The sequence below is a fragment of the Nylanderia fulva genome, unplaced genomic scaffold (genome assembly GCF_048542155.1).
Source record: "Nylanderia fulva isolate GAGA-0341 unplaced genomic scaffold, ASM4854215v1 Scaffold65, whole genome shotgun sequence".
Classification (NCBI taxonomy): Eukaryota; Metazoa; Arthropoda; class Insecta; order Hymenoptera; family Formicidae; genus Nylanderia; species Nylanderia fulva.
The window spans coordinates 642,141-662,822 of NW_028190753.1; the positions used below are offsets into that span (position 1 = coordinate 642,141).

A 20,682-nucleotide genomic window follows, 5' to 3' on the forward strand; every position below is an offset into this window, starting at 1 on the left:
AGAGAGAGAGAGAGAAGGGAGAGGAGGGTGAGAAAAGGCGTGGAGTGCGTGAGAGAGCAAGAGAAGACCAAAGTGAGTGAAAGAGAGCGAATGAAGGCGAGAAAGAGCGAGAGAGAACGACAGAAAGCGAGAGAGAGCAAGAGATGGCAAGGGAGAGCGAGAAAGAGAGAGTGGGAGAGGAAGAGGGGGAGAGAGAGAGCGAGAGAGAGCGTGAGAGGACGAAAGAAAACGAGAGAGAGCGTAAGAGGACGATAGAAAACAAGAGAAATCGTGAGAGAGCGATAGAGAGCAAGAGAAAGAAAAAGAGTAGGTTTGAAAAAATTTTACATATGTAAACTTCGATATATATTATATACATATATGTATTATTTATGTATTTCGTGTGTATACACACACATATACGTATGTAATATAGACACACATACATATTTTCACGGGTACACAATGCATTTTATATACAATATATATGCTTTGTTGTACTAAACAATCAAAAACAAAAAGATTTTTATATGTATAAACGTGCGTATGTACAATGCATTCCATACATGTTGTACTAAACAGTACAAAAACGTAAAGAGTTTATGTTTGTATATACGCATATACAACGCATTCCATACATGTTATATGTACTCACTAATCAAAACAAAAACATAAAGAATTTAAGAACAAGAGAAATAGTTTTATCATTTTTACACAGATTGTGCGATAACAGTGTGACTCATCTCCACAGTTTCTGTGTTTGTTAATGATAGTGAAGTATTGGAGCTATAAATATTGGTGAAGTGGCAATATTTAAAGGTAATTTTTATCTCTGTATTATTTTTTAAATTTCATATATGCATATACGTAAAATATAATTTAATAATTTTAAAGATTATTTAATAGGGAGTATAGGAATATATATATACAGGGTGTCCCATAATTCGCGAACCACCGCGAATGGGCAGATAGAGCGTGTTAAACTGAATAGAAAAGTCCTGTATCATTTTGCGATATTCACAATAATTATTGAGTTATTTATTAAAATATCTAAACAAATAAGCAGGTAGAAAGCATTATTTGATCGAGAGGTGGCGTCATGCAGCGAGCGGCGACCAATGTAGTGGCGCCGAAAAGTAAGATGATACTTTTGATACTAAGCGGTACATGCATACCGAGTCCGGCCTACCGCTTTCTACCCGCTCATTCGTTTAGATATTTTAGTTAATAACTCAATAATTATTGCGAATATCGCAAAATGATACAGGACTTTTCTATTCAGTTTAACACGCTCGTTTAGATATTTTAGTTAATAACTCAATAATTATTGCGAATATCGCAAAATGATACAGGACTTTTCTATTCAGTTTAACACTCTCTATCTGCCCATTCGCGGTGGTTCGCGAATTATGGGACACCCTGTATATATAAATATATATACAATATATATATATATATATACTTTGACACAAATTTGTATGTATATCGAGACATATTTAATTTAATATATGTTTAGATTTATTCAAAAAATCAATAATTTAAAAGAATATCCGGGAAAAAATATTTTATATATAAGCATATATAAATATATATGTATATAAAACGGCAGTTTTCGGTCTATTTTCAATGATAAATTGGCAGTTTCCAGGACTTTTGGCAGTTTTCGGTTCAGTTCTGAAAGTTTTGTCCTCGTAATGACAGTTTTCAAGACGGTCTTGAATAATGCCTATCAACCTGTTTCATATAGAAGGTCCTTGATATAACCTTTATGTTGAATAGTTTTATTTACTATTTATATAAATACTTTAATTTAATAATAAATGTATAGATATAAATGAAACATGTATAGATATCTTTGGAAATATTTTCTTAATGTATGTACCTACATGTAGTTACTATGTATACAGTAGCACAGGACCTTGCAGCAATATTGCAGCAATATTGCAATCTTGCATATTGCAATGTAATATTGCAGCAATATTGCAATCTGAAATATTGCAATGCAATACTTTAGCAACATTGCTGAAATATGAATATAAAACATTGCTGTAATAATGTGGTAATAATGTTGCAGCAATATATATTGAAAATATACTGTTATAATTTTATAAATAGTAAAAATAATATAATATATTAATTTAATTGGTGTACGCATTTGCATATTTTTTTATTATAATTTAGCAATCTTAAAATTGTTATCATTATTATGTAAAACACGAATGAGTTTATAATATTAATTATTATAATTATAATATAAAAATTATTAATAATATTATTAATTATTAATAATTATATTTATATTTAAATATTTTGTTGCTTTCGCGAGCTGAGACTGAAACGTTTATCCTATAGACATATCATATATATGTATATATATGTGTGTGTGGGTGTGTGTGTGCTATGGTTCAGCTGTTTTGAGATTTTGCACCGGGCGCCGGGTGTAGTTCGGAAAGTGAGAAGTGCGAGGTTCGTTCACGGGTGATATAAGTGATTATTAGCGACAAGTGCAATAAACATAATCAATCAATTAATTTTATTTTAAGTGCACAACGAAGCAAGGAACACGTATGTAAAATGGCATTATTATACATTTCCAGCAGAATATGGTTGTTTAATAATTACAATTTAATTTAACTTAACCTAACCTAAATTGAAACTTATTGTTTTAGTGAGAAATAAAATCCATCGAGCTGAGTTTTTACTTTAAATTCTTTCGACCGGCGTAATCGAAAAATTATCGCCAATCTTTTTGAAATCCGTATCTAGTTAATAAAATATTTGGCTGCTTGTTATTCACTTACATTTCCTTCTATATATATTTCTATATTTTTCTATATACATATTCTTTTATACATTTTATTTCTTATATTTATTCTATAATTGTATATATTTTTATATATTTTTACAAATATATACTTATTATAATTATATATATTTTAATTTCATTAGTTTATATTTCAGATACGTTTACATGTACATATATAAATACGTATATTTGTTTTATTTTCTTGTAATTATTTTCTAAATGTTTTCTTCTTAAATTTTTTGCAATACAATTTGTATAGTTTACTTATTGTAGAAGAAATATGAACACACGTAAAAGAAAACTTATTTCAAAACGCCACAGTAGACGGATTGTTGCAAATCAAACAACTATAGATATTGCAGGATCTTCTAGAGAAATTTTGGAATGGCATACTATCAATACTTCTTCTAAACAGACTTCAAATGTAAAATTGTGTAAAGTCACTGATGAAGAAGTTTCTTTATGTAATACAAACAGTGTTAATGATATGATTAATAATGTGCATGTCAAAATTACATCTTCAGATGTTAATAATGATAATAATAATAATAATAATGATAACTTTGTTATAAATGATGAAATACATAAACCTAATAATGATGATGAATTAAATAAAGCATTAGCTACATGGGCTGTATCACACAATATTTCTCGCACTGCTTGTAATGAATTGTTGAAAATTTTTAAGCAATATACTTCGCATAATCTACCTACAGATGCACGAACACTATTAAAAACTCCAAGAAAAACTCAGCATATTTCAAAAATATGTGAAGGAGAATATTTATATTTTGGTTTGAATGATATTATTCAGAAAATGCTATTAAAAGATAATAATACATATGTTAATTTACTAATTAATATTGATGGTTTGCCATTATCAAAATCTTCTCAAGCGTCATTATGGACCATTTTATGTTCAAATACTGTCAATAAGACAGTATATCTCGTTGGTGCATATTTTGGTTATAAGAAACCTACAGATTCTAATATTTTTCTAGAAGCCTTAGTCGATGATTTAATTAATTTCACTAATAATGGTTATATTTATAATGAAAGCATAATCAAAATTAGATTGTTTGGTTTAATTTGTGACGCACCTGCCAAATCTTTTGTGTTATGTGTAAAAGGCCATACCGGATTTTACAGTTGTACGAAATGTGTGATTAAGGGGAAATATATTAATGGTAGAGTTTGCTTTCCATATAAAAAAACATTTCCTTCTAGAAAAGATGAATTATTTTCCGCTAATACTTATCAAGATTTTCAGATTGGATTTTCTATTTTAAATAATATTCCTGGATTTTTGCCTATAAGTAACACACCACTAGATTATATGCATCTTATATGTTTAGGCGTCGTCAAAAAAATTATCCTTCTTTGGATAAAGGGTCCACGTAATGTACGCTTAAGTATCAGATCTATTAATAAAATATCACACTTGTTAATTTTGCTGAAAAATTCAACACCAAACGATTTTGTTAGAAAACCCAGATCATTAAAAGATGTTAAACAATGGAAAGCAATAGAGTTTAGAAATTTTTTATTATACACAGGACCCATTGTATTAAGACATATATTAAAGCCAGACATATATCTTCATTTTCTCACTCTACATATAGCTGTCACAATTCTTATACGTTCAAATTTAAATGAAGAACTAATAAATTTTGCGGAATCTTTACTAAATCATTTTGTCATATCATTTGAAATTTTATATGGTAAACAATACATGTCGCATAATATACATAATATATTACATATATGTTCCGATGTAAGAACATATGGTCCATTAGACAATTTTAGTGCTTTTCGTTTTGAAAATTATATGGCATCGATCAAAAAACGATTACGTAAAAATAAAAAACCGCTTCAACAATTATATAAAAGATATAATGAAATTGAAAATTGTAATTCTTTTCTGTCAAGTATTAATAATGAAACATTAAATTCATATAAATATTTACATAACAATGGTCCAGTACTAGATAATTATGTCTTTTGAAAAGCGGTCAATATGTTTTAATTTTGAATATAGTGCAAAAAAATAAAGATTTTTTGCTTATTGGTAAGAAACTTAAGTACATAAAAGATGTATATGAATTACCATACAAATCCAATAATTTTAATATAAAAGTAATGACAGTAAATAATGATAGCATATTTTCATGGCCAATTACAGATTTATTAGGTAAAGCATGGAAAATTCCTTTCGGAAATTATGCAAATACATTCGCAATATTTCCTCTTAATCATACAATATAATTATATATATTAATTTTTATGTGTTGTAGATAATAATTTTTATGTGTGTTATATAATAATTTTTGTGTGTGTTATATAATAATTTTTTTTTCAATAATGTATTTTTGTGTTAATTAATATCTTTTTTTAATAATGTAAACTACACATGTGATGTTATACGGAATATTTCACATCACAGAAAAATGGATAAGTACCAATTTCTCATTGCGGAATTTCATGACGGGTTACAAGTTATACCCTCAGAATGGTGCAATGCCGATAAATTATCATGTATATGGCCTAATCATATGAAAACTAAATATCGCATTAACAAGGCCATATTGGCAAGAGAGATGCCTCGAGAAAAATCTGATTGGGAAGAGTTACCAATAAAAAGAATTTTTGGTGGAGCAAGTAAGAGAACTTTTTTTATATAAATTATCATTTAATATATATAAATATTGTATACATTTTTCTTTTGTTTTTAATAATTTATATACTTATGAAGAAAGTTTACAAAAATTAAGTCTAGCACAAGACACGTCAAATATAGATGACACTGGGATGTCTTCAAATGATTTAAAAGAACAAAATAAAAAGCAAAGACGTATGAAAGCAAAGAAAAAAATATTATCATCTTCTTCTTCAGAAGAAGAAGATATCTATTTAAAAAATAAAGAAAATAAAATAAATGTAATACAACATAAAATCTTGCCTCCTTTTCCTGACAGAGGCAATTTTGTTAATAAAGTCATTGAGCCTATACAAAACATTACAAATATTTTACGTGAAAAAAATATTATTAATCCTATAAACAGTAATGGTAAGTTATAATTAAAATTTATAAATACATGATTTATAACAAAAATCATTAATTTTTTATTTTTTAGATAAAAATAATAAGGAAATTGCTACGAATAATATAAAGATTCTTCAAGATTCTTCTGAAAATACTGAGAAAGGTTTGTCTGCTTATGATATTTATTATAAAAGTTAATTATTGTTATATTTATTACTTTTTTTTACTAAAAGGCCCTGTAGTTAAAAATAAAGTATATATGTATAATTATTGTATGATATTTAGCAGCAAATAATAGCATTAATTAAATTATATATATATATATATATATATATATATATATATGTATATGTGTGTGTATATATATTTGTTCCAGAGTTCAAGAAACAGATTATAGGAAAATTGAACAAAATATTATATAAATTAGACGGTATAGAAATCAAAATTAATATGCTAGAGGAGAAAATGCAATTTTCCTGCCATTCTTATGATAGTCAAGATGAATGTGATATTCATTTCCCGATTTCTACACTTACTGAATTAATATCCTTTGAAGATCAATTACAGGAAATCGAATTTAAAGACAAAGTTGTATGTGATAAAGATTTCTTATTTTTATATTATAGATGTTAATTTTTTTCTATAGAGTTAGTTATATCACAATTTAATGTTTAATAATTTTTGATTACATTTCTTATCACTAATTCCATGAATGACATATTTTTTGTTACTAATTGTAAAATAAAGAAAGCTCAATTTATATTAACGTATTTACAAGTCATTTAATTATTTATTAAACAAAAGTATTTAATATAATATTATTTTTAACATTGTTTATTTTTTTAGCTTAATGTTTTAAAACTTGTTGGTGGAGTTGATGCACATGCCATGATACGAAATATTATGAAAAAAGTAATAACAGACACTTTAGCTCAAAATTTCAATTGGACAGGAAAAAAAAATAAGCGTAGCTTCAAAGATTTAAATCTTTCTAAAATAATTATACGTAAGTTCTCTTTAATATAATTTTTGATTAACTTGCTTGATTCATGTATCTATTTAGAAATTCCTTTAAAATTTGTCTAAAATATACACATGTTTATAAGAAAATATTTACAATTTATATTAAAAAATATTTATGTATGTGCATTACAGAAGCTGTTCGTGTAAAACATAATAATCTGACAGATAATGACATTGCAGAATACACATCTAAATGGCTGTCTCAAGCTACTGTAAGAGTTCAAAGAGATGAAAAAAAGTATGTACATTTTATTTGTTAGGAACGTCATAATTGCTTACAGATTAATGAGATTATTTGATTTAATTAGTTTTTTTTATTTTTATTTTTAATCAGTTTATTTTAATCGATAACTAAGCTTGAACAAATAGATATGTTATTTTTTCTGTTTAATATGTTGAGAAAATGCTGTATATTATCTGAATATTATTTTCTTATAAAATTTTTAGGCTTTATAGTTATAATTTCGTATTACACTTTGACAAAAAAATGTAAAACATGTTGAATTAAAATATAAATATTTGATATAATTATATAATTTGAAATTAAGTTATAATTTTTAAGTTTTCTATTAAATGTTTTAGACATATTCAGGAAGAAAAATAAAAACTAGAAGAACAGGAAGAACTAAAAAACAGGAAGAAAAAAATTAGAAGAGAACGACATTACCAAAAAATAATACTAAAATTTTATTATAAATATTATGTAATAGCAATATATTACATAGCTAAGATATTATATAATTTTATATATCATATAGTTTATATCATAGTTTATAGAATATATTAAAGATATATAGAATTTAAGACGATTAAATATTTTATTATTTTTATATTTTTATGTATATCTTTATATTTTTATTATTCAAAACTATAACCGATTATTAATTACATACATGTAATGTTTGTTTCATATAAAACTGCTTATTACATTTTCGCAAATGTATTTTTTGTTCTTACATGATTAATATATAATAAGAATAAATTTAAATGTTGCGTATATTTTATTTCATGTAACTCATATATATACATAAATATTAATTTCTGAAATATTCTCTTTTATACTGCATGTAATATATATTTACAAACACGCACATTCTAACAATCTATGAGAAATATATATCTCAGATTTAATTAGAATGTAAAAATACCACTTATTCTGTCTGTTCGCGTTGACTGAACTCGCTGCATTAGTTCAGAAGTTGTCTTTTTTGCTCGACATTGTTCGAAGGAAAAAGATAACTTCTGAACTAGTGCAGCAAGTTCAGTCAACGCGATCTTACGTCAATACAAAGCATTATAATACATATATATACATATATTATATTGCAATATTGTTGCACTATTGCATTGTAATATTGCTGCAGTATTGTATTGTAATATTGCTACAAGCGGACATTTTACCGTTGCTGCAATATTGCTGCAATGTTGCAGCAACATTTTGCAACATTGCTGCAATGTTGCAATTTTGCAAATAAATATTGCTGCAATGTTGCTGCAATATTTCTGTGCCGTATGGGTATATATATATAATATGTATATATATATGTATATATATGTATATATATGTATATATATGTATATATATGTATATATATAACGGTAAAAAAAGCAATACAAATAAAAAATAAAAATAAATTGTAAAATTTAAAATAATGCAGCTGATATTTATAATATTAAAGTGTTTCAAACACAAAAATAAATCTTGAAGTTTGTAGTTTGAAAAATGTATAGTGTTGATTGCATGGAATGATTAGACTTGCAATGGCGGATGACAGTGAGAACCAGTACCTGATTAATAAAAGTCCACTTTTTTGAATTGCGCGAAATAAATTAGTCAATCGGATAAAAAGTGTGTAAAATATAGAACTTTTCTTTTTAAAATGCGCTTTGGCAAAACTTGATACAATAATTTTTCATTTAGTTAATTATGTCAATCTGAAAAAAGTTAGTTTTTAGCAATAAATTGTGTGATTTAAAATGTGTGTCCGTCATCTTTCATCAATTTAAGCTGCTATAATTCTGTTCAAGAATGTCGCATTGATGTTTGAAACCACATATATATGTGTGTGCGCGCGCGGGTGTGTGTGTGTCGCGCGTGCGCACACACGCGTGCGTCGTGCGTCTATAGGACAGGAGTGAGACCCCTACGGTTCGTCACGTCTGTAGTATTTATTGACCCCAAACCTTCCCTACCATGTGTTTATAAGAATGTTGATGATAATATGTTAATGAATGTAACTTCTGTATATCCGAACGAGTCATAAGATCCTTATCCTTGTCCCGTATACATCTACGTTATATGCATATGTAAAGCGTAAAATGTGTAGCTGTTATAGTTGCAATTTATTTTGCTTGAAAACAATTCTATGTATTTTTAGAATTGGTTTTCGGATTTGAACCGCGTAGATTTATTATTTGATTTCAACGTTTCGTTAACATTTCAGCTCATTTTATCAGGGAAGAACAATCTGATACCAATTTTCAAATACCAGCTAGGTGTTTTCTTTATATCCATTGATTTCTTTCATTAATTTGTACATTAAAGTATTGAGGTAAGATCGGAAAATAAATATTTCATGAAATATTTCATGGTTTATATAAAATTATGTCAAACAAAAGTATAAAATATTTTGTAAACTATTTATTTTTTGGACATCTTACTCTTATGACTTATTGTATCGAATATTACGAGGAATTCACTTAAGAACGAAGTAGTTTTGTTTAAAAAAATTGTACTGATCTCTAAATGACTTTGAGAAACGCTACTCAGAGATACTGTAGATCACGATCTTATATTCCCCTCGAAACTCTATAAAATATTTTAGAATTGGTTTTCGGATTTGAACCGCGTAGATTTATTATTTGATTTCAACGTTTCGTGAACATTTCAGCTCATTTTATCAGGGAAGAACAATCTAATACCAATTTTCAAATGCCAGCTAGGTGTTTTCTTTATATCCATTGAATATTATTTACGTAATATTTTATGTAAATAATACAATATTATATAAAATTAAAGTATAAATATCTCGTAAACTATCACTTTCTAGAATCATCTTATCCTGATAACTTTATATACCAAATATTATCTTTCTTAAATTTTATTAATATTTGAAAGAAAAGTGTGAAATCTTGTAATTTTAATAAATAAGACAATAAGATTAAATTACTTATATTTTTGTCATAATGTTTATTCTATTTTTATCTTATTTTTCAAATTTCTTAAAACAACAAATGTATTCACAAAGGCCAACTTATCGAGCAATATTCAAGATGTATCCAATCAAATTCATTTCATAAACAATATATTGAAATCACAAAAAACCTTCCATATAAACAATATATTGAAATTACAAAAAACCTTCCATATATAAACGTGTCAACCGCACGCGGTCTTCCTCAGTATAACAGTGTTACGTAATTTATAATTCTTACAAAAAAATCATCCTATTCTTAAAATTTACTAATAGTCCGTTAATTCGAGTCGAGAATATATTAGAACTTTATGCGTGTTACAATTTGTCATGTTTTAAAAGTATTCGCCGTAATAAAATCTTATGATGTTGGATCTCGTAAGTTATTTCGTTTTTAAGCGAGAAATTTTTAATATCCATAGGCGCTGTGATTGATAAATGAATAACGTTAACGTATATCTACTAATATATAAAAGGCCTTACATAAATTTATTATGCTTACTTTGTGTTGCTTCTTCTCACAGTTTAACACAATTTTTTTAACAAAATTTTTTAAATTATTATAAATAGATGAAACCAACCGTCTAACAAGACACCTCATTTTGAACTATATTTAGTCGCAAATTATGTGTGTTTATATACTATCGGAAAGATGTGCCTAAACTGTTGATGTCCTATTTGTCTTATTATTGTTTAATTTTTGCTAATTTGTCTAAAATATTATAATAGGACTCGCTAAGAAGCTCAGTGTCTTTATTTAAATTTAATCCATTTTTTTGTTCTTTAATGTGTAACATCTCTAAGATGAGTCTTTTATGGTAATTGATTTCCTTATCCATAATCAATACATTATCCCAATTAAACGTATGGTGTTCATCTTTAATATGTTCAGAAATTACCGAGTCTCTCATCGAATCCAACTTGATATTATTTTTGTGTTCTTTCAATCTCGTCTGTAACTGTCTCTTCGTTTGGCCCACATAAGATGCATTACAAAAAAAAAAAATTTTAATTGATATTTCAAATTTCTATTTAAATTGCATTTTTGTATTTATAAACATTATATATTTCCATTTTTTTAAGATGTAAAAATTTAGAAAAAGAGAAAATTTAGAAAGTAATTAATTAATTCTCACATAAGTACTTTCTCTATTTCTTAAAACTAAAATAAGCATTGTTTAATATTTTAACATTAATATACATATATTAAACTAAATAATTAAGTTTAAATAAAGTAATCGATAAGGTACTCAAGTTTTTTTGAAAATAAGAAATTATTTAATTCTTATTAAATAATCTTTTCATTAAATTATTTAATCTTTAATAAATAATTATTTAATTTTTTATTTTGATAAAAGTTTAAGAGCTTTTGTAATTAATTTTCCTATTTAATAATTTTTAGATATATTTATTTAAAATCTATATGTAGATAATGCTTATTTTGATTTTAAAAAGAATAAAAAAGTTTAAGTATATAAAGACTAATTTATTATCATTATTTTCTAAATCCTTACATCATAAAAATAAAACTGGTTCAAGTTAATTAATAACTAAACTAATATGAATAAATGTGTAATGTTAATAAAAAGCAATAGAATTTTTAAAAAGTGCATTTTAAATAAAATTGGGAATCATCAAACAATAAAAATTAAAGTAAATAGAAGTAATTCTACTTAATTTTAAAACAATTTTTTTAGCATTACTCATTACTTTAAAAAAAAAAAATTATTTGTTAAAAATAAAATTGCAAACAAGTGTTAAATGTGATAATTTGAGTTTTACTGAACATTAATTTTACAATGTTTATTTGCATGTTTAATATCAAATAAAATGTAGATTCAGATTTCTATATATGCAATATTGCCATGTGTACAATGTGTATGTGCGCAAAGATGTCATGAACATGTGTGTAATGCGTTTTAATTATTATATGTGTGCAATATATAATGCTTGTAGGCAATCGTGCTGTAGGCAATCGGGAATGTTGGCAAACGAAGGCTATCGGCAAAATGTTGTGCGCAAAGGAAGCTGTTGACAATTGAGAAAGCAAGTAATCAAAGTGCCTTCAAATATGACTGTCAACATAATAAGTGTTTTATTTATTATAACATTATCTTGAGATAATTATATAAAATTATTTGTACTTTATAACAAAAATATAATTATTTTTGTATATTATATATTGTGTTTTACATATTTAATAAAATATCTGGTCACATTTATAATCGTTTTTTATTGATAACCATAACATTATTTTTAAGTATTATAGCAGTATCAAATTATTATATTTTCCATTTTTAATTGACTTTATAGAGTTTTTATTGATGCATACATATAGTCTTATTAAATTTTTACAAATTATTTAAAAATATATCTTGAAATCTGTATAATATATTGTTTACAATATTTTGTTTTAAATATCGCAATTTTCAATATCATATAATAATCAATATCAAAAAGACTGGTATAAACAACAAACAATAAAGTAACATTTTTTATAACACATTTTGTGACAAACAAATGCATTTCTTCTTAGTTTTTTATAAAAATATAATTTTTTATATAATGTAAAATTCGGTGAAATAGTTTCTCCTAAATCAATAATTTCACAGATATTAAATTATAAAAGTAATTCTATAAATAATTATAGAATTATAACATACATAATTGTTACAATAAAAGCAAGTTTGTGTTATACTATTGAGATTTTGTAACAACTTACTATACTCTATCTTCACATATTAATACAATGCATTTAATGTACGAGAATTCTCATTTACGCACTCCGTTACAATTGTACTAATTAGTTGCAGAATATTGCAAAATCCAAAATTCAATTTGCGATAGTCAAACTCACTATGATATAAAATGATTAATATTTTATGCAATATTTAATCGTAAAAGTTAAATTGTATGTTGCAATTATCTATGGAATGAAAATTGATGCGTTTAGAAATGGATATCTAAAACTATATTTAATAAACTATTAAATACATTATGCATGTGCCTATTTTTATCTTATTATCTTTAATTTTATTATTATTTAATCTTATTTTTAGCTTAATTTTAATAGTATCAATAAATAAAAAACGTATTATATTCTTTTTTAAATACCATTTATGATCCATTTATTTTCATCATAAAAAAGCCTTGTTTAATTTTACAGACCTTCTTTTATGAATTTTAACATTTCTTTGCCTCTTTGTAGTATTCTTACCTGTTGTTAACTGTATTATTTTCTTTAGTCAAATCTTGAAGTATATCTTCAAACAAAATTGGCAATTCTGTGTAAACTTCTTTGTTTATGATTTATAAATGCAGTAAAATACATCCATTACATAAACCTATAAATTCATAATTTATTGACAGCCAAAGCCTTCATCAGCCTTATTGAAGTCATACGTATAACTGGCGAAAATATTTAATAAAAAAATCGGGTTTTTTGAGGAAAATGTCGAGCAACTAAATGTGCTTTCTTTTTTTCAAGTAATCTTTAAGACCAAGTCTATTTTTTAGGACAATTCTGCAACCTATGATGTTTCAACTATCTCAAGTATTGTTTATTATCTGTACTCTATATTTCTTCCATGTACCATCTTTTTATATAACATTTATATAGATATATTTACCGTTATATTTACTGCAATCTTTGCCAAATTAGCATCCTTACAATTATCATCACTGTCTCACAATCAGTGATCATTCTCATTTTCTATTTGTTCTATATTTTCAGAATTTTGTCGAGCTAGCTGATACATTTTTCTAGGTCTTTCTCTTAAACCAATCTTCTGTATTTTCGGTCTGGTATTCTCATGATCAAATCTGCTTTTTACTCTTGTTTTTCACGAGGCTCTGTTATTTCTTCATGAGTTTCTATCATAAAATCCTTCTTAATTAAAATATCAACATATTTCTTAGAACAAGTTTCTTTATGTATATTTACATTCTTATCTGATACTACTTCTTTAGCTAACTTAAATTCATTAAGGAAATGCAAATCTCAAGTTATATCTCAATCTATTCTTTAGAAATTCATCCTCGATATGCTTTATTAGTTTCAGAATAGCCAATAAATATATTTTTCTTTGATCCCTGAATTCAAATTTCAAATGTTCCTTTCGTGAGAGACAACATATACTTTTCGTTACAAATATCAGGTCTGTCTTTAGATCAAAAACATGCAATATGTTCTTCGATAGTTATGTGTCTTTCTTATCAATTAAAGTCATAAGTTTGACTGTATCGTTTGCTTCAATTTTTGTAGTAGCATTATTCATATTTAAAAATCGACCCTCAATAGAGCTAGTATTTAAACTTTTTATTATCAAAACACAAATATAATATATGTATAGTGTCTATTTAAACACTATACTTTGTAAAAATCATGTCTCTAAAATTAAATTGTTTATTATCAACGGATAAAAATAAATGATCAGTTTGTGAGTTAATCTTTACTTTTAATGAGTTGTTAATATTTACTTTTTCTACTGCAATCTGCAATTTTAAGACCAATCTTCTTTTAGTGGTAACATTAAATTTTATTTTTCTTTTGATCATCGCTCCTATTATCTTTTCTATTATCATATTTATAATTAGATTAATAACTTTTTTCACTGGCATTACACTACTATTTGATTCTTATCTCACTTAATCATTTTCTTCCATTATTTTCGTTTTTAAATATTTCAGGATTTGGAAAATCATTTCTTATCTCAATTACTGCCTATATATTAAAATAGGATGGTAAACTAACAGAAGCAAAATTGAGATTAATTCTTTATTAATACCTACTCCCATCTGACGCAATTTATCAACTGCGTCAGAAAACCAGATGTGCTTGCCCACTTTTTTATCTTCTGTCATATTAGGAAGGATAAAATATTTAAACAAGTGTTGTCTTTCTGATCAGTTCTTTCAATTAATAAATCGCTTCTAATTTTTGTTACATTTTATGCGATATCTTACTTTCCGAAATTTGCTTTTTATTTCTGAGACTTATCATTAATAGAATAGGTAAGATATTGCTTTATATCTTATCTCATGGATCCGCAAGTCTTTCTGAATAACAAGCTTTTTGTACTTATGAGTTGCACATTTTCAGCCACCGGTTTACAAGAACAGATCCCGCTTGCAATTTTCTAACATTGTAATAAACAGCAGCAAGCATCTACATTCTGTATTCCATTTTAATAACATCTTGTTTTGATACGTGTTTGGTCATTGCTTTATCACTTTTTTTTATTTCTTTATTTCTCTTTTAGTGTGTATGTCAAAGAAAATAAACAAGTAATTTATTGTATCAAATAATAATAAACATAAAATCACTTAATCCATACAGCTGAGTACATTGTAATTATATTGCGGTAATGTTACAATCTTGTAATGTAATAATGCAGAGACATTACAGGAATGTATAACTGTAATATTTTATGAAAAATGTTCAGTAACATTGCAAAAATATTATAAAAAGTAGTGTTCAGTAATCATTAATTCTTTTATTTATCGCTATGCGACGCGTGATTCGCTATCTATCTCATATTTAAATTTTAGTCAGAAAAATGTATGAAGAGTTGGTAAAATTGATTCTAAAATTAAAAGTACATTTTTTATATACACATTTCTCTCTTCAAATGTATGGATCATACATTTTTTCATACATTAGAAGAGAAAAATATCGAACTCGTGATCTTAAACCACGTTCACGTAAACGTCTTCTAATTTTTTGATCACTGATTCTGTGAGAGAGATCTTTATTAGCAAATTGTCGCGCAATCAACGTTGGTGCGCGTCGGATATCGCTAATGTTGGTGATAATTGCACAAAAATGCACAGATAACTTTGATATGCCGTAACTCTACCAAAAAGAATCGTGTGAACTTTGCTTTTTTTTTATTTGTAGGAAAAAGCTTATAATTTACGCAAATTTGAATAAAATTTGCAAAAAAAATTTTATTTTACCCCGTAGAGTTTATCAAATTTTGCAATTAAAAAAAACACCTTACTTTTTAAAGAGGTGAAGAGGATGAAATCAAAATCGAACAAAAGTTTCTTAAAGTAGAGACTTCACCTTTTAAAACAAAAACAAATTTTCAAATACGATAATTTTTTGCGGAGATACGCTTATTTGAATTTACGCGAAATTTTGATATTAATTGCGTGTTACAATAATTTTTTTGACCAGTGTACATAAATGCAAATACACAATGCTAATTCAATTAATAAAAAGGAAAACTTGAAAAAATATTTGCATATAACAAAAAAATAGCAGCGACTAAAATCGACTGTAGACTATAACGACAAAAGTGATATTTCGTCAATGTCTCGACTTGTAGTTGAAACGCTACTTATAGTTTTTTTACTTTACCGTCAGAGTGCAGGGAAGTCACCTTATACAATTTTTTCAAAGTTTTAAGTTTATTTTAAAAGCTTATTTTCTACCATTTCATAGAAAAGAAAAATGATACCAAATGTAAAAATGTTGATATCCATGGAGTGACACAAAACGACGACGCAGTCACATACAGCATTTTAGCTGTGTACAATTGTATCGACTTGTGTCATAGTTGGAAAGCACTAGGTCGTATACTGTGTTACATAGTGCCGTCTGTATACGATGCTGGAAAATACCCTATATTAGCTCGGGGAGTGTTTGTAAATACTTCAAAAACAAAGAATATATCAAGGTTGTAGAATGGAAAAATAAATTATTATGTAAAAAAAATTATTATACAAAATATTCCAGAAATTATTTGAAAGAATAAATTTATTTTTCTTACATTTTTTTACAGTTGTATAAAAATATTTGCATTAGAAGAAAACTTAAAGATAACTCAATAATGCAAATTATTTTTATGTAAAAGTTACATATTGTAATTAACGCATATTTCTTTTACAGAATTTATTATTAATTAAAAGTTTAACAAGGTTCTGTAATATAAATATAAATATAAATTTAAAGTGTCAAACAGGCAATAGGAGCCAAATCGCGGATGACAGTGCGCTATCCCAACGAAACTAAATTTTTTTCCATTAGAATTAAAAACCTGTGCACAGGCACCAAATTTTACTTGGTCACGGCCAAGATTTAAAATTGAAATAATCTCTACTTAGAGATTTTAATTCCATACATCCCCTGTTTCCCCCTAAGGAAATAAATGCGAGAGAAAAATATAGATCCGAAAGTTCGATTCCCGATTCAGCGACTTTCGGATCTGTAGGGGATGTATGGAATTAAAATCTCTAGTAGAAATTATTCCAATTTTAAATCTTGGCCGTGACCAAGTAAAATTTGGTGCCTGTGTACAGGTTTTTAATCCTAATGGAAAAAAAAATTTAGTTTCGTTGGGATAACGCACTGTCATCCGCGATTTGGCTCTTATTGCCTGTTTGACACTTTAAATTTATATTTATTATTAATGTGTAGTAAAACTTATACATATACTTCTTGTTCAGCAAATATGTCTGAAGATGAAATTGCGTGTCGTAAAATATTTGAAAATACTTATATTTTTCATAATAATAGAGACAAGTATTGCAAAACAAGTATAGATTAAAAAAAAGAGAAAGCAGATTAGAGACCCGATAGATCACTTGTACATTTGAACAAAATGCTGTCATACTATAATACTATTTAATATATCAAATTAAATAAAGGTGTATGGAAGGTGTTATTTTGAATAAAAAAAAATAATTTGAACCTCTATAAAAAAATGTAACTCAAAATTTTCCTTAATAACTGAAAATTAAAGATTTTGAATATATTTTAAATAATTTAATATTTGCACTTTTTTATATTTATTTTATTGTGATGGCAATGGCTATTATAATATATGTAAATGTTATATTATAATAATAATATATGAAATAAATGCAACTACTCTATCTTTTTATATAAATTTTTCATAATTTTTATTACTAAAAAGTTATAAGAGTAAGACAACCAAAAAATAAACAGTATATAATATAAGATATTGTATACTTCAAAATTTGACATAATTTTACATAAACCATGAAATATCTCGAAATATTCATTTTTCATCAATTTTACCTTAATACTTATATATGTATATGTAATTTACAATTAGTAGTTACATACTTTTTCTCACAAACAATTATGTATTTTCTTTATATTAATTCCTTTCATTTTATTGATAAAGTATTGAGGTAAGACAAGAATGCTTTGTTTATGTAATTGTAAATTTTACTATGTAAGTAGTAAAAATTGAACATTTTATATTTTATTCTGATAGATATTAATGTTTTATTATGATAAATATTAATCAGAGAAACTTTTTAAAATTAAAATTCTTTCAATACCATATATTATATATTGTCCCATGACTATAATTTTTAGAGTAAATGCTAAGAGAAAATTTTTCCTGTGTAATATTTTGCTAAAAAAATGTATACAAAAAGATGTATACAACATTTATCAGATATATTATGTATACAACACATATTCATCCAATAAATTTTATTGTTTTCTTTTTTATAATGATAATTGTAATACACATAAAACAAGTCACGTAATTCTCTTTGACGCAAACATATGTGAACATTTTAGTAATTAGTAATTCAATAATTGTGCAAATTATATATACACATATATATGTATATGTATATATATTTCAATAATTAATAATTCAATAATTTTGTCTTTTAATTATCAAATATATTACAATTTGCAAATACACACACACGTACATATATGTCCAATAATTAATCCACCGTCGTGTGTAAGTAGAGCGGGTTAAATCAAGCAGGAAAGTCGCCTCTACCATTTTGCGATCTTCGCAATAATTAATGAGAAATTAATTAAAATATCGGATAATTCGCGCGCCTACAAGCGCGCGACGAGAGAAGATAGCCCAGTGTTACGTGGTCACTAAACACGTGGCGAGAAGAGAGCTCAATGTATTTAGCTCTAAAGCTGCGTTCCGAAATTCACTGCCAGTGCTGAAAATTTATAGTGTACGTGACGTAAACTATAATATTTCAGTGTCAGCAGTGAATTTTGCACCCTAAGTTAACCTCTTTCTCCCCATCAACGTTAAATAAGCTTAAAATTAGGTGCTAATTAAACAATGAAAACTCTAAAACACTGTAGAGAATATTTGATGGTTAATGACAATGGGTGTAAAAAGTTTAATACGAGATCATTGTTACCGATACCTTATATAAAAAACTTGAGCGAAAATCTGAGTATTGCGTTAAAAAAATGTGGCCTCGACATTGTTTATACTATCCCGAAAAAATTAAATAGATTAATTAAGAAAGGTAAAGATAAGATCAACCATATGAAAAAAACTGACGTTGTGTATCTGATAGAATGTAACGATTGCAATGCAACATATACAGGGCAAACAAAAAGACAATTAGCTACACGCGTAAACGAACATTGTAGAAATATTAAACAACATTATGGCAATTTTAACGTAATTAGCAAACATCGAAAAAAATATGACCATGATTTTAAGTGGATAAAACCTAGGATTTTGCATTGCAAAAAACATAGAAGGAAAAGAGAATTAGCGGAGATGTTTTTTTATTAAAAAATATAAGAATAACATTAATTTGCAAAAGGACACAGAAAATCTAAATCGGATTTATGATAAGTTGATCCACAGTATATGATTGTCTATTTATTTATTTGTTTATTTTGTTGTATTGTCGAACTTTGATATTATTGTGTTTTTAACGTTTGACTTAAATTGATTTACTTCTCTCCGGTTTAACATTAGTAATTTTACTGCTGTCGAATCAACACCTTGAAAGATACATTACATTATTTTTATATTATTTTAAATTTCTTTGTTAACAACTTTGTAAATTATTGTTTCATATCTTAATCATTGTATATTTTTATTGTGCAGTTACACTTGAAAAGGACCCGTACTTAAGGGTCGAAACATAGTGTTTCTAATTAAATTGTACTGGCCAGTCAGGACGAAATTTCAATAAATTTGAATGTATCATTTTTTTAAAGCATATAACAGAAAAAAAATTTTACCCTAACCACCGCTGGCACGTTAATTAAAATTATAAGCTTCAAAATGCTTGTTTAATTTTTCTACGATAATTTTTCGCCAAATTTCAGGAATTTAAAGCCTAATTTTCAGCGCACAAAAAGTGTTGCTACTTTTTTTTAGTAATATATATCAATTAAGAGACACGGTAGTGTATTGCGTAAAGTTTAAGCAAGACGCGCCGTGTATACCATACATATATGTACGTATATGTAAACAGCCCATTTGCGAATCCCTTATATTATCAGATCCCATATAACGATCGAATTCTTAATAGTATTAATGGCTAGATTGGGTCTTAATTATAATTAAAAAAATAACTTTATTTTTACTCTACGTGGTTTATAATTAGAAATATTATGCAAAGTCCGAAACAGAAAATTTATGATTAAGAAACATCTTCTTCTTCTTGGTCATCTCGGAGAAATTCTACATTTCATAATTCTGTTACATAGTGGTTATGACAGATATCAATTTTTATTGTGAAAGTTATATATTTTGACAGTTTATGTATCATGATGTGTGTAATAAAGGTTAATACTTACGCGTCAAAAGAAGTATTTTATATGTATTTTAAATATTATTAAATTTATTTTATTATTTTATTATTTC

At 26.1% G+C, this 20,682-nt stretch overlaps 2 protein-coding genes across 4 annotated transcripts; both read left to right on the forward strand.

Moving 5' to 3' along the window:
• The first annotated feature begins 2,421 nt into the window (after positions 1–2,421).
• Positions 2,422–7,657, forward strand: LOC114930048 (uncharacterized). 3 transcript variants are annotated; one of them, XM_085488189.1, is made up of 7 exons: positions 2,422–2,544; positions 5,229–5,443; positions 5,920–5,991; positions 6,205–6,419; positions 6,675–6,834; positions 6,984–7,089; positions 7,434–7,657. In XM_085488189.1, exons 2-7 carry the CDS (start codon positions 5,233–5,235, stop codon positions 7,453–7,455), a joined length of 786 nt encoding a protein of 261 aa, XP_085344315.1. In that variant the 5' UTR covers positions 2,422–2,544; positions 5,229–5,232; the 3' UTR covers positions 7,456–7,657. The 3 variants fall into 3 exon arrangements, with proteins under 3 accessions (XP_085344315.1, XP_085344314.1, XP_085344313.1); XM_085488188.1 differs by lacking the exon at positions 2,422–2,544 and adding an exon at positions 5,557–5,852 and having other exon boundaries at positions 5,381–5,443; XM_085488187.1 differs by lacking the exons at positions 2,422–2,544; positions 5,229–5,443 and adding an exon at positions 5,493–5,852.
• On the forward strand, positions 2,945–4,790 carry LOC146720637 (uncharacterized). The gene has a single exon (XM_085488200.1). The coding sequence runs from the start codon at positions 3,066–3,068 to the stop codon at positions 4,788–4,790; it is 1,725 nt and encodes a 574-aa protein (XP_085344326.1). The 5' UTR covers positions 2,945–3,065.
• Positions 7,658–20,682: the final 13,025 nt, after the last annotated feature.

Excerpts from the sequence above, each read along its gene's own strand:
- LOC114930048 (XM_085488188.1), top strand. The coding sequence starts at position 5,594 with ATGTCTTCAAATGATTTAAAAGAACAAAATAAAAAGCAAAGACGTATG. Across the intron at positions 5,853-5,919 it reads TAATCCTATAAACAGTAATG|ATAAAAATAATAAGGAAATT; the intron begins GTAAGTTATAAT and ends TTTATTTTTTAG. Across the intron at positions 7,090-7,433 it reads GTTCAAAGAGATGAAAAAAA|ACATATTCAGGAAGAAAAAT; the intron begins GTATGTACATTT and ends TAAATGTTTTAG.
- LOC146720637 (XM_085488200.1), top strand. The coding sequence starts at position 3,066 with ATGAACACACGTAAAAGAAAACTTATTTCAAAACGCCACAGTAGACGG.